The sequence below is a fragment of the Mauremys reevesii genome, linkage group 5 (assembly GCF_016161935.1).
Source record: "Mauremys reevesii isolate NIE-2019 linkage group 5, ASM1616193v1, whole genome shotgun sequence".
Taxonomy (NCBI): domain Eukaryota; kingdom Metazoa; phylum Chordata; order Testudines; family Geoemydidae; genus Mauremys; species Mauremys reevesii.
The window spans coordinates 14,961,077-14,985,028 of NC_052627.1; the positions used below are offsets into that span (position 1 = coordinate 14,961,077).

General features: G+C 50.8%; 1 protein-coding gene across 10 annotated transcripts in view; it reads left to right on the forward strand.

The window, feature by feature from the left end:
- The window catches only part of SHROOM3 (shroom family member 3), a 159,440-nt gene that overhangs the window by 128,767 nt on the left and 6,721 nt on the right, over window positions 1-23,952 (forward strand). For 9 of the 10 annotated variants that reach the window (XM_039541595.1, XM_039541591.1, XM_039541589.1 and 6 more), the window contains 5 exons: window positions 3,029-6,347; window positions 10,460-10,536; window positions 14,905-15,819; window positions 17,641-18,135; window positions 19,144-19,294. In XM_039541595.1, coding sequence (XP_039397529.1) covers window positions 3,029-6,347; window positions 10,460-10,536; window positions 14,905-15,819; window positions 17,641-18,135; window positions 19,144-19,294 — 4,957 coding nt within the window. The remainder of the gene's footprint in view (window positions 1-3,028; window positions 6,348-10,459; window positions 10,537-14,904; window positions 15,820-17,640; window positions 18,136-19,143; window positions 19,295-23,952) is intronic. The other variant, XM_039541587.1, reaches the window with a different exon arrangement.

The window sequence follows — 23,952 nt, forward strand, 5'->3', positions numbered from 1 at the left end:
AACGCCGTTAAACCCATGTTAGGCAGAACACTTTTAAAAATGTGTTTAGCTGGCCCTGATTTTTTATCTATAATAGGATCTGAGAGAGACACTGTCCACCCTGTTCCTTTCCCCAGCGAATAAAAAAAAAGGTGGAATAAAAATTAGCATGTAAAAAGAAATAAGAAAAGGACCCAGGCAGCATGGAAACATCTCCTGTCATTGCGACAAGCTGCTTTCATGAGCAGCCACTATAGCCAAAGGTGTTACGTCACTGATGGTCCTCCCAGGGTGAGACGTTCAGTGAGGGATTTCCTGATGTTGCCAATTGCTTTCTGCAGGGATCAGAGTTATAATTATGTGTGTGCTTTTCCCTCCTAAGTCAGTGTGGTGGGTTACCATAGAATCGTAGAACTGGAAGGGACCTCAAGAGGTCATCATTTGTGGCAGGACTGATTATCTCGACCACTCATAAGAACATAAGAACACAGGTGTTTGTCTAACCTGCTCTTAAAAATCTCCAGTGATGGAGATTCCACAACCTCCCAAGGCAATTTATTCCAGTGCTTAACCACCCTGACAGTTAGGAAGTTTTTCAGTCCCAGAACACTAAGCCTGAGATCCTAGTTCTGTTAAAAGAATATGGGATCAGACCCCTCCAGCCATTATTTAGGCTGCAAACTTGAACAAATGCCATGATCCCAGCCGGGGGGGAGTTCTCTTTCCAACTGCGCTAAGAAGATCCAGAAGGCATTTGTCAGTAAGTGTCATAGGCAGTCTGGGGAGACGTGCACAATTCTACCCTCTTTGTTTCCCCTTGAAAGGCAGATGGGCCTCCGAAGGAGGGATTCTCCGCACAGCCTCTGTGCAAACCCTCTGGGCAACTTAAATGCTGGCACTGCAAATGTCAGCCAAGAACCAGCTCCAAAGAGCCTGGGCGGTGGGGCAGGGGAAGACAAACTAGGATTACAAAAAAGAGTTACAGTAGAAATGCGTGTTCCCCCTCCAGCCCTCTGCTCAAATCAGCCTGTTAGTAGCCCATTCATCTGACAGCCAGGGGTTTTGCGTCACAGCTGCTGCATTTTTGGCAGAGACACTCCGGCCTGGATTGGCTGCTGCCAAGGATGCTTGTTCCTCCAGGTGTTTTTAATGAGGAACACCAGTGGCATCTAGTGGTCAGTTTGCCAGCTCCACGTGTCGACTTCCCTGGGTGGATTGTCGGGGCCCTGGCTGTCCAGGTCTGAAACCCATAGTCCATTGTTCAGTAAACAAAGAAACAACTAAAATAAAATGTGAAAGCAGATCAGCAGCTGACACCGGACATGAACAACGTGGCTGTTCTGAGGTTTCATTGACATTATTCCCCTCCATGTCAGCATATGTGTCTCTGCACCTCTTTCCGCATATCCTATCCTTTGCTTTGCAGGGAGACTCCTTCCCGCTGTGTTTCCTTAAGGCTGTCCACCCGTCTCTCTTTCTAGCTGTCCTTTGCTCAGCTTAGCTCCTTCAGTCCAGCTGTGCATGGGGAGGTTACAGTGCGAATGTGTTTTGAGAAGCATCAGGGACTCTTTAGTGGCTGCAGATTAGCCTGGGGGCTGCTTCACCTTACACCGGCTGCCTCTGAGGACCTGGTAACTTGCTCTTCAGAGCTACCGAGCATCCCCAACTCCCATGAGATCCAATGGCTGTTGTGGATGCTCAGCACCTCCAGTCTCATCGGAAGTGCACACAGACAGGCATGTGCGTGGAGCAAGCAAGATGAACAGCCATGTTGAGCCTGGGCAGGGACTGGGGCTGCCATTCCAGGAAATACAGCTATTTCTAAGCTGAGTGTGTGACTACTAACCACTCCGAGTGGCTACCGTGTGACTGTTTTCTGCACACTACCAAACCCCAGCCGTTGGGCAGCCCATCAGCTAGTGCTTCCCAGCTCAGACCCTTGCTCCCAGCGTCCCTGGGAGTGCAATGGGGCAGCCTGCTCAGCTCCTTGTGTAGGGGAATGAGGGTTTCGTTTTACATGGCTCCCAAGCAACTTCTTCTGGCCATAGCTAAGAGTGGCATTTAAACGGCGACAGCGTGAGCTGTGTCCAGAGGGAGAGCTGCATGGGACAGAGGGAGGGGAAAAGTAGTACCTCAAATTACCCACTTCAGCCCCAGAAGCACCTGATGGAGTGAAACAGGGGTTGTGAGCCTAGAAAGTCCCTCCCAACAATTTAAAACCTGCACACCTTCCCCCTTAATGTGAACAAACCCATTGTGAAACATAAGTGTGTCTGGAACAAGAGCAGCTACCTCCCTCCCAGTAACTACTGGAATAGTCTTCTTTATGGACAGACTTCCAGTGACCACATCAGAGGTTCCTCCACCAACCTATATCTGCCCTCGCTAATGCTCTGCAGATCCCTTCACGGGGAACGCCCTTGCCTGCTAAACTACATCCGCAGTGGGGCTGTAAAGACTTCCTGGGGCCTTATCAAAACACTACTGTAATTTCCTTCCCACACAGACATCCACACATATATGCCCCGTATCTCCCTTCTGTCTTGTCTGTTTAGTTTTCTCACAGCAAACAAAATTTCTCTGCTACAGTTGAGTTTCCAGGAAGACTGCCAGGGTGTAGCCTTCAACTCCATAAAAAGAAAAAAAATGGAAAAAAAGGGAGAGATTCAATTCCTCCCCCCAAGAAGCCGCTCCTACTCCCTTGCTCTTTCCCTCTCTGGCATCTGCATTTATTTTTATTTTTTAAATGCTTTGGATGGGTTTGATGGGTGCGGCAGAACTTCCCTGGCTCCAAAGCTTGCACAGTGCTTCCATCTTTATTCTCCCCCCCGCCCCCCAGTGATAAATAGGAGACATGTGTTGCAATGTCAAGCAATTTCTCTTAGTAAACCAAGATGACTGCAGACAGCGAACACAGTCAGGCCCAAATATGGGTTTTCGTCTGTTCTTCTAAAAACTAAACATCTTGCCTCTGAGCTCGTTTATAAGCCAAAGCATGCCTCTCTTGCTAACAGTCTATTTCCCCCGTCTCCCTCTCTCTCTCCTCTAGTTCATCCACGAGTGATCTCTCTGGCTATGACCATGGCTATCTGAGGAGAAGCCCTGACCAGTACAGCTCGTGGGGTAGCATGGAAACCTTGGACCATACTCCTTCTGGATATCACCCTGGCCACCTTTCGCCAGCCAAGTCCACCAACAGCATCGACCAGCTTGCCCAACTCCACAGCAAGAGGGACTCCGCCTACAGCTCCTTCTCCACCAACTCCAGCATCCCCGAGTGCCCGGCGCCTTCCTTCTGCAAGGAGCGCTCCTTCTCCATGGACAACGTGCACTCCCGAGGCAGCCCGCAGGAGGGGATGAGGCAGGCTGACATCAGGTACGTCAAGACGGTCTACGACGTCCAGCGAGGGGTCTCTGAGGAGTACGAAGTGAACTCCTCCGCGCTGCGTCCAAGCGGCGAGGGGCGGACGCAGACAGAAGGCCGTGGCTACAGCAGGCTGCATGGTCACAGCCGGTACAGTGGAGTCCCCTTCTGGGGCCAGCAAAGGAGGAGCTCCTCCGACAGTGAGGGTCAGCACCCGAAGGGGCCCCCCATGCCACCAACTCGCAGTGACAGCTATGCAGCAATAAGGCACCACGAGCGGCCCAGCTCCTGGTCCAGCCTCGATCAAAACAAGCCATGTCGAGCGCCGCCAAAAGGGGCCTGGCCTCTGTCATCTGGCCCTGTCTCCCTGGGGCAGGGACAGCTGCTGAAACCCGTGTTTGTGGAAGGGCAGCTGCACACGGTGGTGGAGAAAAGCCCTGAGAGCAGCCCCAGAGTGAAACCTAAGCAGAGCTATTCCCAGGCAGCACAGCCAGGACAGCCTTTGCTTCCTACCGGCGTCTACCCTGTACCTTCCCCCGAGCCGCACTTTGCCCAGGTGCCCCAGCCTTCGGCAAACAACAATGGGATGCTTTATCCAGCTCTGGCCAAAGAGAGTGGATACGCTCCACCTCTTCCAGCCTCGTATGAGAAGGCCCCAGTCTGCAGCCATTCTGGCGTCGATGAGAATGGAAACCAAAGCTTCACAAACAGCTCAGCCGTCTTTTATCGGCCAGACTACGGGCCACCGGCTGCGGAGAAAAAGCAGGAAGCAAAATTGGCTCAGTATAAATCTCACAGTACATCGGGCCCTGACGTCCATTCGACCCCTTCCCAAAAGGACAAGTCAGGCTCCCGTTATGTGACGTCTCATGGCATCCGAGAGAGCACAAGCAACACCCCGCACTCCAACCACAATTCCCAGCTACTGCAGGCCCGCTCGAGGGATGCCAGTGAAAACAAAGCTCTTTATCAGCCCAAGGAGTACTGGGCGGCTGAGCTGCAGGAGGACAAAAATGCTAATCTACAGAAAAATGAGAGAGACCCCACCAGCCAGAATCAGTGGTGTTACAGTAAGGCCAAGCAGCTTGGCTTTTCATCCTTGCAGAACAGCCTGGAGAGCACCAGGAGGCAAAATAGTTTGGAGCTAAAGGAGAGGCAACAATGCGAGGGCTGTTCCGACGCCAAACTGTCTTTCACAAATCACAATAATAAAGCAGAGAAGGATCAACGAGGGCAAGGGTGTGGCCAATGGAACGATTTGGACAGACAGGCCTTCACACGGCACGAGGATGACGTCGCCAGCACGACCCCCTTCCACAATGCAGAGCCAAAGTACGAGGAACCCTCTTCTCTGCTGCACCCAAAGGCCTCTGATTTCAGCAGGAGCCGGCTAAGCTCCAGCAGCACCCAAAGCATCCAGCCTGGGACACTGGAATCCAGCAAGCCCCACTGTTCTGTGCTGGAGAAGGTCAGCAAGATCGAGCAACGTGAGCAAGGCAGTCAAAGGCCCCAGGGCATGGGTGTGCCCAGCTTTGGACATAACTATGGGCCAAACAGGCCAAGCCAATCATCTGGCGTTAGGTGCTCTCTTAACAGCACGGAGGACAAACGAAACAAGTCAAACTCCCAAGAGCATGGCCAGCCCTCCAGCGAACAGTGCAGGCCACCCAGCATGACTGGCTCTGAGATGCCGCCGGGTGTGCAGCCGGTGAGCAGGAACGGGAGCGCGAAGCCTGTGGAGGTTGATTGGCATCCTGGGGAGCAGCAGATGGTGGGGACAGCAAATCAGGCACGGCAGAGCGAGTACTGCGGTCTGCCAAGGAGCAAAAGCACCTTCCAGCTGACGTGCGAGCCAGAGAAGGAAATCCTGTGGCGGGATAATGTCCAAGACGCTCCTGGAACACAGCTGGATGCCTCCTTCAGCAGAAACTACAGAAACAGCATTAAAGATGCTCAGTCCAAGGTCCTACGAGCCACATCGTTCAGACGCAAAGATCTCGACATCAGCCCACCCTTTGGGAGCAAACCCAAGAGGAGCGTACAGAGGCCGGCCTCGGCCCACGTTGGGATGAGGAGCACCACAGCATCCCCTCACATCCCCAGGGAGAGGCACAGCGTCACTCCCATGCAGAACAATGTCCCTCTCCTGGATTACACTGAGAAGGAGAGCCAGGCTGGGCTATCACAGCACATGTCCCGCATCGGGGGCAGGAAGCGGCTGACGGCCGAGCAGAAGAAGAGGTCCTACTCCGAGCCAGAGAAAATAAACGAAGTGGGTGTCTCAGACCGCGAGCCCTCGCCCTTCTCCCCCCAGAAGAAAGGCCTCCATTTCATCTTCCCAGAGAACACGGTGGCTGACCGACGCAAGATCTTTGAGCAAGAGAACAAAGCTCGCTCCACCATCAATCTCTCCAAGCCAGAGCTGAAGCAGCTGCAGCAGAACGCACTTGCGGACTACATTGAACGCAAAACTGGGAAGCGGCCTTCTCACGATGCTGGGGTCCTGAGAGAGCGCTCGCAAAGCTCCTACCTGCAAGTCAGCGGCCTGGACAGCCAGAGCCTCTCCTCTGCCTCCAGCATGAATTCTCTCCAGGATCAGAAGCTTTACCACCGGAGAGAGTCACTAGAGCAGGTGTCTAGAACACGCCGGGTCTCCTCTACCCTTCCCCCTGGGCTGACGGGCTGCTTCGATCTCAATGGGTTTGAACAAAAGAAAGGGTACCAGGATGGCAGCAGCAGTTCCTTTGCAAGCCGCTTTAAAACGGACAGACGCCGAGATTACACAGCCAAACCGGAGCTCCTGAAAAGCACTCAGGCAGGTCAGCGTGGCTCACGCAACCAACTCCCCTACAGGATGGAGGAGCGGGTCTTTGAAAAGGCCTCATTGCCCGGGAGATCTGGGAAATCGGTGTCTGCAGAAGACTTGCTCGATAGATCTGATAACCAGTCAGTCACGGTGCATGTGCGCTCCAGGTCGTCTCCCACAGCCGACAAGAAACACCAGGTAAGTACATTGTCCAGCTGATATTCACAGGCAAGATGTCTCTGTGGGCTGGGAGTGTTATGATGCTAGCCTGACATTCAGTTACCCATGTTATCCATACTCACAATGCGGTTAAATGTGCCCTGCAATATGGACCGTATGGTCTGTTTAAATTAGCCTGGGGGCAGTTTGAAATGCCGGCTAGCTGGGTAGCACAACCCTCCTGTCTTTCTCTTCCCCTGTTTTCTTAACGCTAGGGAGATTTGCTTGGGGAAAGGATGTTTGTGTAAATGCTTTTAAGAGTACAGCTGCTCCTGCTGCTTATTCCTCGTCTGAAAGCCTAGGTCTAGCGACTTGGCTGCAGCTCAGAAGCACGGAGCACAACTCTGAAAAAGGGTGTACAAAGGGGTCCTTAAGTCACCTGGTGCTCCCCCAATTCTAGAGCTGCTATCAGCAGGCCATTTCCCTGGCATAAATTAGAGCAGGCTAGGGGCACCAATGACCCCCAAAGGCCATTACAACAGCTGGGGTGCAGGGAAGCCCAGCCATGCGCCCCTCTCCCCCAGCCATGCCCTCTCTGCAGGGAGGGGTATGCCTTAGGAGCCATTAAATTACCTCTTCAACCCTGGAGGAGCCCCCTACAGTCCAATTGCGGAGGAGAAACCGGGCCAATATTTTCTACATCCAATCTGTTATCGTGAAAATCGTGATGATGTCACAAATGGGTGGGAGGGTGGAGTGACTCTATTGGCAGCAAATGAAGCAAGTGAACGTCAAAGAAAGCAAGATCCTGGGCCAGCTCCTCAGCTGGTGTAAATCAGTATAGCTCCATTGACACCACGGCCATGAGCGGAGCTGGGCTGATTCGTCCCACTGTTTTCATATAGGGTCCCTTCGTTGGAAAGAGGGGGGGTGAGGGAGATGGAGTGAAAACACAGCATGAAAGCTCAATAGGCAGAATTCTTTCTAAAAAGGTTCCCTGGCTGCCCACCTAGGCCCAGGTTTTAAGGGATAGCTCCACTCAACAAGAGCATCTGCATCTGGAACCGCTGCCACTGTAAAAAAAAAATGATCCAGTTACGATATTCTAGTATTTAGTAGAATAAATTAAATAAGGATTGAAGCTAGCAAATGGAGTGCTCTGCTGAGTGAGAGCCTCTCTGAAATGCACCAAGAATGGGAGTCTGTCCTTCCTAAACCCATCATACGCTTCACTTTAAATCTCCCACCTTGAAATGCATCAGTCTTTTTGCTGCTTTTTAAAGGGAGAGCATAAAAAACAGCATCTAAATATCAAATGGCTAGAACACCTTGCCTAGAACACACATACACCCATTGTTTTTCCCCCACTCTGGCCAATGGATCCATCTACCTAACATTACTACAACTGCTGTCAATTGTGAAACATTTCATATTCAATGAGAGGACACATCCTTAAGAAAGAGTTATTGTGAAAGCCAAGAAGCAAAGCCCAGTCTGACTCCTGGTGCATTTCAGAGCAGGAACAAAAATAAACAGGATTCCAGATGAGAACGTACAGACAGAAGATATTTTTTTCCCCACCACTAAAAGGTCCTTTACGATGGCAGTCTGGAAACCAGTTGTTCCAAGCTCCTGTTTACCAAGCCTGTTGTCTTTGTCAGGGGCACAAATTGTGAGCATCCTGCACCTTTCATTATTATTTTTCCTGTTGGCTTGTTTTTGCTTTTTCCCCATGCATGCATTAGTGAGACTGAAGGTGCCAAATGGTGTGAGCAGAGGAACTGACGCTGGGAAGAAGAGAAACAACTGTGCCGATACTCTAATAGACCTCAGTTCAGGAAATCACTTAAGCACATGCTTAAATCCAGCAGTAAGAGTAACACTTTCAAAAGTGTCCTAAATGATTTAGGACCCAAAGTCCAACTTTTCAAAAGTGCTTTTGACTTTTGAAAATAGGACATGGGCTCCTGAAGCAATTAGGCACTATTGAAAATTTTACTCTTAGGCCCTGATTCAGGGCAGCAGCTTTATATTAAACTTCGAGCACATAGTTAAAAATCCGCTAGGACTTAAGTTAAGCGTCTGCTTTCATGAATAGGGATGTTGTTTGGAACTGGGGCTAGAGCCCACAGTACAGAACCAAAAATGTCAAAGTGTGTGTGAAGAGGGGAACACACAATTTGTTTTTTAACCAGATCAGCTGCTCTGTGGAAAACATTCATTCCCATTTTATAAGCAGGTTTCTCTGGCTCATTGTATGCTAGTCAGGGCTTCGCTTATGGTATATGCTGTTCTCTTCATGCTGAATGTGAATCCCAGCACAGTGTCGCTGTAGGAATTTGTTTCAAGATGTGAGGAAATCGATAGCCGTGTGGAATTATTAGCCATCTGCCTGCAGAGCACAGTCTCTGTCTTCCTCGCCTTCTCTGCTCTCCTGTCTTTCAGCACTAACCAGTGGTGAGCTGGAGCCGGTTCCCACAGGTTCCCAAGAACCGGTTGCTAAAATTAGACGTCCGTGGAGAACCGGTTGTTAAAGGGCCAGGGGTTGGGCAAAGAACTCCAGTCCACGGGCTGGGCCATCCTGTTGCTCCCAGGATTCCCAGCTGGGGAGGCTGAGGCTCCCCCGACCCTTCCCCCATTTCCCCCCAGCTGCAGCATGGGCAGCTCAGCTGAGCTCTGGAGTTGTCCTGCTGCCGCTTTTTGAATGGCCCAGCAAGGTGGGGGGTGGGGCTGCTGCAAGCTCCAGGGCTGGCGGGAGGGGAGGGGGCAAGTGGGGCAATTGACCCAGGCCCTGCAGGGGCCTCCAGCCCCACGAGGATGTCTCCCCCGGCCCCTCCCCCATTCCTCTCCCCCCCTTAAATCAGAACTTTTTATAGGGAACCGGTTGTTAAGCTTTTGGCAGCTCATCACTGGCACTAACCCTCCCCATCCCATGCTCAACAATGGAAAGAGAGCAAGCAAAACCAGGGGGAAATTGAAATGGAGGGCCCTAAATTGAAAACCTCATCAGAAAAGTTAGGGAGCAAAGGTTGAGCTCTTGAAATGAATGCACGGCATTTACCAACTGAAATCCTATGGGGGAAGCAGTCAGAACCAGATTTCCAAAAGAACTCAGGGTCAGATTTTTCAGTGTTCAACACTGGATTTGCAAATGTGCACAGCACCCAGCAGCTCCCATGGAGACAAGTGACTAGCCTTTCAAAAGAGCCAAGCAGCCAACCTGCTGAGGTCCTTTGAAATCCAGCCATTTATTTTGGTATCCAAATGGGAGTCTTTGAAGATCTGGCTGTGGGTGCATGATCAGAAATGGATTCCGAAAGGACGGAGAGACTCATTACAGTGGAGCAGGAGTGGTGAGCCGGCTATGGCACATTATGCTAGGCTTGGGTGGAGCTCTGGTGAGGAAGAGCTACGTGATGGCTCTGTGTCCTAGGAAAAAGGATTTTGCAGCTACACGGCACCATTACCCTGGCCAGCTGAGCACCACGGCAGTACTGACAATTAGCTTTCACAGTCACAGGCCTCATCTGGTTCCCATTTAAGCCACCTGGGGCAAAACTTCCATTGATTGTAATGGGAGCAAGAGCTGTGCTGTGCTTGCATGGGCTGTCCTGCCAATCAGAGGAAGGGCGTGATAGGAAAATGGCAGCCTCAGAATCACAGTGTGGTTGAAGGCTCTTTCAGTCTCTGGGCAATATTCAACTCTGGCTTCCACTGAGGTAAGTCAGGCCACAAGAGCCACTGGCCACAGAAAACCACCACAATCTCCCCTTCCTTGTGTGACGAGCAGGTGGCCAGGGCAGCAGGAAAGAGAGCGGTGTTGGCCGGGGAAGTGAGGGTAATGGCTGATTCATGGCATCTCCACAACAGCCTTCACCGGGGGGCACTTCTGAAGGGAACGTAGGCCCCCATCCTTCTGTGGAACCTCTTAAGGAGGGTGGTGGTAGAAATGCTGCTCATCAGGCCTCTGTGTGTTAGCTGGGGTGAATCCATCTGGTTTAGCTAGCATCTCAGAAGTTCCCTGGTGGTGTAGTTTTACTCTAACCACTAGACAACACTCCCCAGTGTAAATGACACACAGAGTGCTCTGGTGTTAAGAAGCTTCAGCCGTTTTCAGCGTGCTGCTCACTCTGCTCCTTATTGCGTTGCAGGACTTGCTGAGAGGGGAAAGTAATGAATTTGGCCACTTGGTGAAAAATCCTTCTTACGTGGTTGGCGCAGGAGACAGGTAGGTTTATATTTATGTCTCTTCTCCAGCTGCTAGTGCTAACCCCTTTGTTGTTGGCAGCACCGGTAATATGTCCTTGATTTAAGTGAATGGGATATTAGGAGCTGGACAAACCATATGCTTTGGGTGCACTGAGAGACCTCATTTTGGTTGTCTTACGTGGAACACCTGGGAGAGTTAGAGAGGCTAAGATGCTGTTAGCTCTTGTTTTTCAGCATAGAAATTAGTTAAAGGTTAAACCCTTCTCTCAGATCACCTCTCCCCAGTGCACATTTCTGTAGCGTGGTCTGTCCTAGTTTAGTATGCAAAAGTCCCATTAACTTAAAAATAACACTTCTCTCTGACAGAGTTTGACCTGCTATTGTTAAATGTCACGTCGTTAAGTTCCTGAGTCTCTGTAAGTCTCTACAACCACAACGGAGAGAAACTAGAGGAAAATTACCCTAATGTTCCTGTATGTTTATTTGGCCCTGATCCAGCAGGGTGCCTAATCTTAGCACTCGAACATTCCCATTGGTTATAGGTGGGCAGGTGGTTAGGTACCTTGCTGGACTGAGGGCTTTGCCATGAGGCAGTTTCCTTGTTTTCCCTGTACAGTCAGGGTCTTTCGTTCAGTATCGGGAGAGGGACGCCTTTAAAAGTGATTGTAAAGCCCACAAGATACGTAGGGGGTGCAGGGGCATGCATAGTACTGACACTGCTAAGTAACAGGCTTTTTGATACTGACCAGATTTCATGTTGATCTGTTTTATGTATTTGTTTCAATTTAAATATTAAGAAGACTCCTATACAAAGCTCTTGACACGTGATCACAACAAAACCCAGGCAGTATTAAGATAATTATTCAAAAAGGAATTCTGCTCTCCAGCCACCTACAAAAAAGATACTTTCCACCCTTTCATCACGTTGGGAATCACACCCCCAGCCATCTCCCAAATCACCATCGAACGGCATCAGGGCAACAATGCAGTGAGTGCTGGAAATGCAGTCCAGGTGGACAAGACAGGGCAAATCTGAGACAGGATATTGGATTAGATGGCTCTGATCCAGTCTCACAACTCCTGTGCCCCTTAGAGATTTGTAGTGTAAACCACAGAAGAGAATTTTGCCCTACGTCACCACCATTTTTGAATATTTAAAAACATGCAGTTTTCCTACAGGATTTGAACAATGCTTGCAGTGCTCATTAGAGAATGACACAGCTGGCTCTTATTCTTAAACTCTTCCTGCCCTCTCTATTTTTTTTTTACCTTCGGTGTTTCACAATTCTTCACTATATTAGAACTTCCATTGTTTCCTTTTCTTTTCCAAGCAGCGTTCTAAGTAACTGGATTTAACACCAGGTCTGAAAGTGAGCCAAGAGGGGCAGGAAATGGGTTATTATGTTATGTGTTTTCCTGCCAAGAGCAGCATTCCTGGATTATTATTACTATCTTCACATCTTTGTGATGTTTCTACGGCATCCGCAACTCGTGTGTTCTATTAGCATATTTTCCAGTGGAATGTAAAGTGCCCTGCACTTAATGGTCAGGATTCTTTGGATAGATAAAACATGGCTGTAGGGACCAAATACACCCCTGAAACTCCATTGACTCTGGGGAGTTACGTGCCCGCTCACCCTAGCGCTCCACTGGGCCCATGTCACGTTGTGTACCTGGGTTTTGTGTGCGTGCCATTCATGTGCCTGAAAAAAACATAGATGGATAACTACTCAGTGGTGACACTTTTTTGCTCATGTGTTGCCTGGCAACTCCATAAAGGATCCCCTTTGGGTGGTTTTGTCTCATCAAGCCCACTGTGACATGTAGGCTGGCCGGATAGCAAGTGTGAAAAATTGGAGCACTTTTTTGGGGAGGGGGAGAGAGGAGGGACATAGTTGCGTATATAGGACAAAGCCCCTAATATCGGGACGGTCCAGATCATTGCGCCCCAGTGAGAGTAAGAGGGTCACAGTCTGGCCCATAGAGAACAGTTTAGGCACATTAGAATACAATATAGTGTGATACATTCTGTGCTGCGCCTCCTAAGAGAACAGCCTGAGAGGGGAGGAAAGGCGGCTGTAAGCCACCTTTGTGCCACCCAGATTGTACCTGCCTAGAACCAATGTGACCCCTGGTGTAAATTAGAGCAGCCCCAATGGCTGCGCTACCTTATAACAGCCTCCCTATGGCTGCCAATGGACTGTTCTGCAGCCCAGAATAGCTAACGCTCTGAGTGCTATAGCTTCTCCCCCTCACACCCTCAGTACCTCTCCCAGCTCTGCCCTCAGCGCACCCCTGATGCCGAGGGCTGTAAAGGGAGCAATATAGGATCTATGCAGCTCCTATGCTAGTGGAATTCTCCCCCGTTGTTACTCTATACGCTGCCAGAGTGGCGACCAGAATCCAGCCCTATTTCTTTAAAAAGAGCTTTGTTAGAGCAGGGTTAGTCCTTTAAATGGACAAGTGAAGTGAGACCTCATTAGAGCTAATGTGGCCCCTTGACTTGTATTCCTTTCCGTATGCTGCGTTGCCCTTAGCCAGCTTCCCAAATGCCAAGTTCCAACATCTGTGTTCTTAGTCCAGTATGTAACTGATGTGGCTCTACCAGTTTTGAGGATCAGCAAATGTTACTACCGTGCGACAGGAGAACTACCATCCAGTTCTTGTGACAAACACTGAGTGGCTCAAAGATCACACGTCGCTGCTGTCCAAGAACCACAGACAGCCCCATCTTCCCAGGCATTAGCTGCCAAATTCTGTTCTCATTTACACCAATGTAAATCCAGAGTAACCCCAAGGCTTTGATGGAGTTATTGCTGATGTACACCAGCATAACTTAAAGCACCTTTTGGCCCCAAATCTCATACAGCACATGTAGCAGATCATTTCAGTAGCGCAGTCTTTAAACTATATACAAATATAACGGCAATGCTATAGGATTTTTTTTCTACAGCCTAATGCATGCTTGGAATAGCTTGTATGTATTATTAATTGTTATTATCATTCATTTTGTTTTCCAGCTAAATTAACTGCTCAGGTTTTATATGATGAGTTTCATATGATGTTCTAAGTGGGGCTTTCACTTACAAGACTAGTGCTGTATTTCTGATTCATTTGGGAACATCCTTAAAAGTGGTGTGAACAATTTAGTCTGTTGTCCGTTCAGATTGGTAGCTCACTGGGGTAAAGTACACCTCTACCTCAATATAACGCCGTCCTCGGGAGCCAAAAAATCTTACCGCATTATAGGTGAAACTGCGTTATATTGAACTTGCTTTGATCCACCGGAATGTGCAGCCCCACCCCCACGGAGCACTGCTTTACCGCGTTATATCCGAATTCATGTTATATCGGGTCACATTATATCGGGGTAGAGGTGCACTTGTCTTTGTATTGTCTGCAAAGTGCCTGGAACCCATTTGGCACTATGTAAAAAAAACCACACACAACACCCCAACCCTACATTAAAAGAACACTGGTGCTGCAAAGTCGAGCACTCAGAAGTTAGGGAATGTCAGAATTAAGTTTGCCTCTGCAAGCTTAATTGGCTCCTCCCTGTGTGTTTGCATTACGGTAAGTCTAATAACAGTTGCATTAATAGTACATAATATGTTATTTTTCCAGAGGACTTCACAGTTGCAAGAATTGTTTAAGATGGATAAAACAATATATCTCTCCCTAGTCTCATTCTTGGAAGCAGCTGAACCATTTTAGCTGAAACTTTCCAAAAAAAAAAAGAGCTTGAAGCAGACACCCAACATGGGAAATTTCAGCCCACACAGTTTAAATTTGGCAAAATTATAAGCAACGGAAAACAGAATCTTCTAATAAGAAGTGTCTGGCAACCTTAAATCTAGGAGTCGCTACCTGCACTGCCAATAATAAATCAAGATGCTAACTGGAGCTAAATAACTAATTCATTGGACCTAGGTTGTCCCTGTATAGAAGCTGTGTTGCTTAGTTCCTGCATGATTCGCTATGTTGCCTGCTGTTTTCTGTAAGTTGGATCAAACTTCATAAATCTCATGCCCACAGAAATATATTTTTCCTACAGTCCTCAAACCAGATTATTTGCCCTGTTACACATTAGCCTTTGAAAAAAATAACCTATTAATAGATTAGTTGTAATTTTTATTTCTCTAGGTCATTATATGGTGCCCAACCCATCACCATAATATCTGTGTGGCTATGCTAAGTGGACCAGAATTAGCTGCTGGTTTCACCCATGCAATCCCATTGAAATCAGCTTTAACTGGAGGCAGAAATTGCAGCATGCCTCCGGTATTAAGGCCTAATGTGAGTTCTTAGCATTTAAAGGGATACATGGCAGCTACGTTTGCTCCCTGAATGAAAATGTTAGATTTATGGTAGTTATATCTTGTCTTAGGTCCGACAGCAGTAAGAAAAGAAGCCACCCTGAAAAGCCAACAATCCCAAATTATCGTCCCCATCCTCCTGGCCATGACCTCACAAGCTCATCCGGTCTGACTGAGAGCCACCAGGCCTCAGAACCCCCGTGGCATATCAGCAGGACTCAAAGATGTGTCTCATCACCAACAGACTTGCAGAATCATTCTTCTGAACCTAAGCAGCGCGCCCGACCCCTGCTCCTTAACCGTATTCCTTCTGGACTTGGGCAGTCCTCATCTGGCACTGCTCATTCCACCCAGACTCCCTCAGACCTGCAGGCTGCTGGGGACGGCCTGGCAATGAGGCAACGTGCCAAACTAGACGCCGTCCCCCCTGAAGGCAATGATAACGGTCAGGCACGGCCTCTCTACCGCGACGACAGCTCCCCTGAGGACTCAGCCGAAGAAGCGATGCAGAGAAAGGCCATGCTGCCTCAGAGACACCTCCCACCAAAAGTGAAATGGGCTCATTCCGTCAATGATGACAGCTTCCCAAAGGGCTCAGTGTCTTCTCAGGTGTCTGGGCAGAAGCTCTTTCAAAGATGGCAGAGCCTACCGACGCAAAGCAGCACTTCTTCTGATTCAGAGACTCCTCCTCCCTCTGGGAAGATCTCTCTGCGGATCTCCGAGTCAGGCCTTCAGCTGACTCCCCCACCGGGTGTGCCGGAAGAAGGAGACGATGAGGTGTTTACCAAGGACTTGCAGCCTGGTGCTGCAGGGACTGCATTTAAACCCTTACCCCCTCCGCCGCCACCTCCTCCTCTTCCTGAGTGGAGCCCCCGCGCTTTCACAAGTGACGCAGAGGTATTTCCACCTCCTCCCCCGGCTGCATTTGAAGCAGGTGGGGCAACAGGAGACAAATCCATGCGGCGTATAGAACAGGCCAAAGTAAGGTAAGGGAGAGCTGTAATGCCTTGGTGTCTTCCCGGGCCAGTTTTAGTCTTTGTAGGGCCATAAGGGGTAAGATATGCCAGGCCCAATCCATCTGTGACGGACCACCCCCTCCCCCAGCGTTGCATACCCATGGGAGTCATTCACAGCCACCAGCTGAGCGGAAAGGCGTCTAGGGAGTGTACACATACATCAGGGAAAGCAGGGAAGTTGGACAAAGTCTCTGTCACCGGGGCTTGCTAGCCTCTGGCTCTGTGGGCGGTAGGGTGACCAGAGACCAAGTGTGAAAAATTGGGACAGAGGGTTGGGGGTAATAGGGGCCTATATAAGAAAAATCCCCAAATATTGGGACTGTCCCTATAAAATCGGGACATCTGGTCTCCCTAGTGGGCGGACAGGGAAGGATGAATGACGCTAAGGAAGAAGGAGAATGCTGAGACTGTAGTCTGTGCTATACAAGGGGGCAGACGAAATGGTCCCTTCTGGTTTTCAAGCTCTGTGGCACCTACATGGCAATAAAAAACCCCGCGGCACCTACTCTTCCTTGTGGGGCTCAGGCTGCAGGGCTAAAAATAGTGATGTCGACGCTCGGGCTGGAGCCTGGGGTCTTGAGACCCACCCCCATCATGGGATTTCAGAGCCCAGGCTCCAGCCCAAAGCCAAATGTTTACACTGCTGTTTTCAGCCCTGCAGCCCGAGACCGGTGAGCCTGACTCAGTACCCAAAGTTGGCAGGTCCATTACTGTAGGTGGCACTGGCTGGGCAAGGGGGTCCCTGGTTAAACAGGCCCTGTGCAGCTGTATGTGTCTCATAAACCTATGGCTATCACTGGGGCCTGTAACTAAGAGAATATACTGGGCCTGATTCTCCTCTCAGTTACAGCACAGACTTCAATGTCGTTACTCCTTATTCACTGCTGCGTGAGAGGAGAGTCGGTCCTCGGGTTCTGACGTGCTGCAGTGGCTGCTCTCCATTCCAGTTGTCAGGGGGACGTCCCAGGTTTTGAGGGGGACGATCCCACATGAAACCTAGGCTTGCAGGATCAAAGCGTCCCAGAATATATCGCAGAGCCTGCGCAAAACGATCCTGTCACAACATGGCGACTGGGTGTCAAGAGGTGGCCACGCAAATATGGCAGCTTCCAAATGCAATGAGTTTATCCCGCCGGAGTGACTTGTAAAGCAGGCCGTGGGCTGGTGTAAATCAGAGCAGCTGCGTGGACTTCAAAGGAGCTACCCCGAGTTACACAAGCTGAGGATTAGTCCCATCCCGACTTTATTAGCAGGGCTGTGGCAGTGAGTTGTTAAGGAACCTCTGGTGTCAGTGTGAAAAGGACAGCTAGGATTTGAATGGTTCAGGCTTATTCTCGTTCCCAGCTTGAGAATGTCAAGCTGATTGACTTCCTTGTGGGGCTGACGAACCTGATCTCCGAACGCTTGCTCGGAGGGTGGCTGCTGTTTTAGCTCCCACAGGAAGGATCAGCTTATTATGTATCACTGGGAGTGAGCACAACATTGTCCAACACAAGAAGTTTGTAACTCGCCCATTCGATCTTTACTCGAATAAGGAAGCGACCGTGTTCGGAGTCATGGGGATCATTTACTTCTGGCACCACTAGCTTCCTAGAGTGGGTTTTTCTAGGAACAAACACTTAGCGAGAGGCTGTCTCTGCCCCCAAAGAGCCTACAGTTCGAATAGACCAGAGAAAGTGTAGTGGAAAGGGAAATGTGATGTCCTATATACCTCTCTTGCTTGTGCCGTACCTTCACTGTCCAAAAGGAGCCCTTCAGCCCATGCTGATCATAGAACTTTTCTGTCCACAGCAGCTTTGAAAGGTTTCCCAGGAGTCTGGCTGACAGGGAGCAGCCGGGGTTGAGTTCCATCAGCAGGGAAAACAGCTGGGCCGCTTCACCGTCTGTTGGGAACCCTGAGTCACCGCACCAGTCGCCTGCTGCTCAAGGGGAGCGGCCAAACTCTGAGAAGCAGAATGCAGCTCAACTCGGGGGCAACCTGAAAGAGCCAGACACCCAGGGGAAGGATTCGGAAAATGGTGGCCTCAGCCCCTGGACTCAGGGCACAGCTAGTCAAGTGATAAAGAAGAAGACCCCGGAGGATATTAAGTCAGAGGCCCTAGCCAAGGAGATCGTCCACAGGGATAAGTCTCTAGCAGATATCCTGGATCCAGACTCCAAAATGAAGACAACCATGGACTTAATGGAAGGGATCTTTCCCAATGGAACCAACTTGCTGAAAGAGAACAACCTGAAAAGGAAGATGATGCAAAAGAAAGCCAGCAGGACGGTGCCTGAGGATGACAGGTGAGCCCAGTTCGTTTGGGGGGTTGGCTGATATATAAGAGGAGCTGTTCGCCTGCTCGCTTGTATGGAAGAGTGCAGGCTGAATTCCTCCTGCCAGTGAGGCTGGAAGCACGAGTTTGCTCTCAGTCCCCATACACTGGGGTTAGCAAATCATTCTGTAAAAGGGTTTCCTACGGTCTTGGCTGTGTGTAGCCATTGGCCTCAGGACCTTCTTTCCTCTAAGCTCCAGGACACTAAGGCCAGTAGAGAATATGGTGCTAAGTTTGGTATAGAGACATGGGGAGAGAGAGGTTGCTTCACTCCACCCCCTTGTTGGCTAATCTCTACAATGGCATTCCCCATGGTTTTGGAAACTGAGATCCATGCTACGCCCCCAAACCAGAGAGAACGGGCCTAATTTTGATCTCACACCATGGTAACCAGGAGTAACTCCACTGAACCCAATGGAATTACCTCAGTGTAAAACTGGTGGGAGAACAGAATCAGGACCAAATCATTGGGAAAGCAGATAGCTTATGAGAGGCAATATTGGGGGGGGTGGGAATCCTGGGGGAATCCCTTATAAAAAAACACTGCAATGTGCTGCAGAAATTACCCAAAACTTTGAAGAATGCCTAATATAAGACAGAGGGCCAAATGCAACAGCTGGAGACGCCCTGCTGTAATAAATTATAACTGGATTATGCTGGATAAGATATTCAATTAAATTGACTTCAGTGGCGCTATACCAGTTTAGACTAGCTGAGGATCCGGCCCCAGTGTTTAGACAAATTGTTAGCAGACAACCAAATATCAGTGCGATTGTGCTGGCTTTCCCAGCATGGAGGGATTTGAAAATGGCTGACATGCACCATCTACTGGTGGGAAGCTGCAGTCTCCTTAACAGACAGTATTAATAAACTATCGCAGCTGATACCCTGACACTTTGGTTTTGACATTTCTCTATTCCCTTATCTAAACTAAACCCCCTCTTGGGATCTGTTGTGCGTCTTTTTCATTGTGGTACAGAAGAGAAGAAAAAGAAGCTGCTGTAACTTTGGTCACCTGCACTGCTTACTATAACATGTCAGCCCCCAAAGCAGAGCTGCTGAATAAAATCAAAGACTTGCCAGAAGACGTGGAGAAGGAAGAGGAGCAGCTGGACATCAATGAGAAGAAGGTAATTCACAGCGTGGGTTTCTGTTGGTCTGCGTGTGACCAGCAAGGGACATATTCAGCAGTGAGGTGTAGAAGTGTAATTCTGTTCCACTTCAGCACCCCTAGACACTACACTCAGAGGCCCTTCAGAAATGGAGGTCACTTCTATGCTCTCATAGGAGCTTTACCCCACTTCCAACCTAAGTTCCCTGTAAGCTGTGCGGCCGCGCAGCAGCCTATTTAGCACCGCGCAGGAGCTCAGGAAACCGGCCCAGGGACCTGCTGGGGGAGGAGCGGGCCCTTCCCCGGTCCCCACCTAGCCTGGTTCCCAACTTGCCATGGCCAGGGCGCCCCTCCCTCAGCCCCAACTCTGCTGTGGTGTGGCACGATCGGGCCCAGCCACGGCCGGAGCGGCCCGGACCCAGCAGCAACCAGGGCGGCGCAGCCGGAGCGGCTCAGACCCGGTCAGAACGGCCCAACCCGGACCTAGGCGTGGCCGAGGAGGCCCTCCCCCAGCCAGGATCTGCTGAGCCTGGGGAAGGGCGCCTATCCTGCAGCCCCAGCCCCAGAGCTGCCGCGGCAGGGAGAGGTTCCTCCCCCCCCACAGCACAGATGCTGCTGCAGGGAGAGAGAGCTGGGGGCATTCCACTCTCCCCGCCATAGCCCCTGAACACCCTCCTGCACCCCAAACTCCTCATCCTCAGCCCCAGCCAGAGCCCTCACTCCCTGCACCCAGCCCTCTGCTCCAGCCCTGAGCCCAGGAGCGGCGCCAGAGTTTCTGGCGCCCTAGGCAGCATTCGGGGGGCCGCATTTTGTGCGCTCCCCACGGGGCGCGTGGGAGCTTCCGGTTCCGCTCCCGTCGCGCCGCCGAAGAAGGACCCTCCGCCAAAATGCCGCAGGCGACAGCGGCAGTCATTGAGCTGCACGTCAGCAGAAGGTCCTTCTTGGGCGGCGCGACGGGAGCGGAACCGGAAGCTCCCGTGCGCCCCGTGGGGAGTGCACAAAATGCCGCCCCCCGAATCCTGGCACCCTAGGTGACCGCCTTGGGTCGCCTAATGGACGCGCCGGCCCTGCCTGAGCCCCTCATCCCCAGCCCCACCCCGGAGCCCTCACCCCCAGCCAGAGCCCTCACTCCCTGCACCCAGCCCTCTGCTCCAGTCCTGAGCCCTCATCCTCGGCCCCACCCCGGAGCCTGCACCCCCAGCCAGAGCCCTCACTCCCTGCACCCAGCCCTCTGCTCCAGTCCTGAGTCCTCATCCTCGGCCCTACCCCGGAGCCCGCACCCCCAGCCAGAGCCCTCACTCCCTGCACCCAGCCCTCTGCTCCAGTCCTGAGCCCTTCCCACACTCTGAACCCCTCAGCCCCACCCCCACCACATGTATTTTGCTATGTGCACCAATATGAAGTCACACATCACCTCCACATTGATGCACATAAGAAAATTAATTCCACACATGGGTGGGAAAAAATAGAGGGAACACTGGTTCCAACTGGTGTGAATCTTGGCTTTCCTTGTGTCAGCTTGAGGTTTGCCCCAGTTCTGGTAGGTGCCATACGGTCTCTATTACAAGAGAGTCCCTGTCCCAAAGAGCTTACAGAAGGTGGGAGAGGAGACAGAAAGATAGTGACTTGCCCAACCAATGTCACAGCTCAGGTCAGTGGCAGGAATAGAACCTAGGTCCTGTAATGCCCAGCCCAGTGCTCTCTCTCGTGCCATTCTGTTGCTGAGGCTTTAGGTGACAGCGCCTACAACTCAGGTCTGGTGGGGCTGGTGGCAGGGCTCCTAGGTTGCCAGGGGAATTCTCACCTTAGTGACTCACTGAAAAAGCTCACAAATCCCCAGAGGCAGGTTGTTGCTGGAGAGAACCCACACGTATTTCTACATTCTTTTTCCCCCATGTCAAAAACAAATCATGGCTGTAAATTGACAGCACATTGTGTCTCACTGGCCAGGATTACACAACAGTATTTTTATGCCTTCGGTGTGACAGGTTAGTTTAAACAGACTGAAATATACAGAGAGTTGCACAAGTACCCTGTGTTGTAAACATACATGTATATACTTTGCACACTGAGCTCACACGTTGCTTGGTCTAGTGTCTAGGACGTTGAACTGGGAATCTGGCCACCTGGGTCTTAGCAGGCCAGTTACCACATTGGGACTGTGTGAGCCTGGCTGAGTCCTTTCACCTCTCAGTGCTAGTTAGGGTGCCCAGATGAGAGATGTGAAATATCGGGACGCGGGGGGAGGGTGCCGGTGGAACAACAACAACAAAAACCCAAGAGCCGGCGGCAGAGGAAACAACAAAAGCAAAAAAAAAAAAAAAAAGCCACCGGAGCATCGGAAAAATTGGTGGGGGCTGAGCACCCACCGGCAGCTCTACGCCTCGCCGCCCGCACCGGCTCGCCTTCACTCTGCCTCCACCTCCCCTGAGCTGGCTGCCGCGTCCTGCTTCTCCCCCTCCCTCCAGTGCTTGCGCCGCCATACAGCTGATTAGCGCAAGCCTGGGAGGGAGGGGTGAGGAGGAGGAATGCGGCATGCTTGGGGAAGAGGTGGGGCCAGGGCGGGGATTTGCAGAGGGATCCAACGTGGGGGAGGGGCAGGGTTGGGGGCGGGGCCAGGGCAGGGATTTGGGGAGGGATCCAATGGGGGGGAGGGGCGGAGTCGGGATGGGGACGGGGTGGAGTTGGGGCGGGGGACGCGAGCCCCCTCCGCCTGTGCACCGGAGGGCAAAATATCGGGACAATTCGCGTCCCGACCAATGTTCAGTCGGGACGTGGGACAAACAAGTAAATATCGGGACAGTCCTGATAAAATCGGGACATCTGGTCACCCTAGTGCTAGTTTCCCTTCTGTGTCTGTTCCCAGCCATTGTCTTGTCTAATGGATTGTAAACAACTTGGGGCAGGGTCTGTCTCTTATTATGTGTATGTACAAGGCCTCGGTAGCAAGGGAGCCCAATCTCACTTGGGCCATCTAGGTGCACCCGTAATACAAATAAGTAAAGATAGAATTGGGAAGCCCCATTTCATAGGACATTTAAAATAAACCTCAGCAATGTGCTAGAAAACGTTCTGGAGGGAGCAATCCAGCCCTGGCAGTGGAATGGACTAGCTAAGGTAACAGGCCTCGTCTCGTTTCTGTGATTCTGCAGAGATGCGGCATAGTAACTGCACGCTGAATAAATGATTTGACAACACGCACCTATCACAAACCTTTAGCTTGTGCCTTCCGCCCTACTTAACACCTGGTTTAAATAACTAGCCTCGTCCCCAGTTTGTAGAGCCCTTCACTTTGAAGCCGCTAGTTACAGCCAGTCCCAGATTTGCAGCATTGGGTTAATTCTTTGAGTGCTGTTGAACATAGCAAACGCCCATCTGCCTGAATCAGCAAAAAGACAGAAGTCAGAGTAAAAGGATAAGGGGTCGAGCAAATGAGTCAGATGCATGTCGTGAAGGATTGACAAGCCAGCAAGTAGGTGTGAGCCTGCCAGGGGGAGGACAAGTCCCAAGCATCAAAGGTTACGTTTGCGTGGGAAAACAGAAATGGATCGGCGTGATTAGCGAGATTGCTTTGGCATGTTTGCTGGGCGTCTGTGTGAAGTAACATTTGCATAGGTATTATGAGGGGAGGCAGCTACTCCAAGAGTAAACCAAGCACATTTCCATTGTAAATATGCAAAGGACTGTGTGAGCTGGCATTTGGAAGGGCAGGAGAGTCACTGATTAATGAATCCGAAGCAAGTGCTTTCAGGGCCGTTTCAGACTCCTAGGCATTCCAAGACAAAGCTCTGATTAAAAGGTATGTTTGCTCCCTGCCTCCACCCCCACCACCTGACACCCTCTTGGTACAAGGGGCTCAAGGACAGGGACTATACACAGACAACATTCTGACCGACCTGTCGGTTCTCCTGCAAAACTTGCAGGTAACCAGTGAGCGGCGCCACTGATCCAAAGCTCATGGAAGTCAATGGAAATGCTCCCATTGGGCCTTTGAATGGCTCTGTGGTGTTTTCCCATTTGCCACTGTAATAATTCAGCTGCCTTTTATGCTCCTTTGGCTACTGACTCTCTGCCCCCAGTTTCCCAGGCACATGAATTCTAGCTGGGTCGCCACAACGGCACCTTGCAAAAGACAAGGGACCTCAGTTCTGTTCTCCCATATGCCGGTGTAAATCTGGAGTGAATCAACTGCAGCCAGTGGAGCTACCCAGGAGCAAGTGAGCCGAGGCTCAGGACAAACACTTCAGCACAGGGAGGTTCTACCCCCCAGCCCAGTTTAATAGGATGAGCCTGAATTCAGGTGATGATGTCCTGCATCCCAGCCTCACAGCTAGTGGTTTCACATTGACCAAAAGTGGAGGTGCATCTGTAGCATACAGTAGAAACATGTTCTTTCCGACTGAGGAGCAGACTGGTCTGCGGTCAGAGGTGTTAGTGCCAGGGGGTGCTGCTTGGTGTTTGCTTGGCTGTTGCGGGGCAGGGGGGATCGGAGTAGCAAAGGATTCCTGATCCATGTGGTGCGACCAGTGTGGTTCTCTTATGTGTTTGGAATGACTGGGCTGGATCCTCAGCGACAGCCAAGGAGCACAAAGATGCTCTTTTCACTCCCATGATCCTGGGGCTGCTCTGTGCCTTTTGGCTCTCTAGCTCGGATTGCAACAGCCTGAAGGCTGCTCT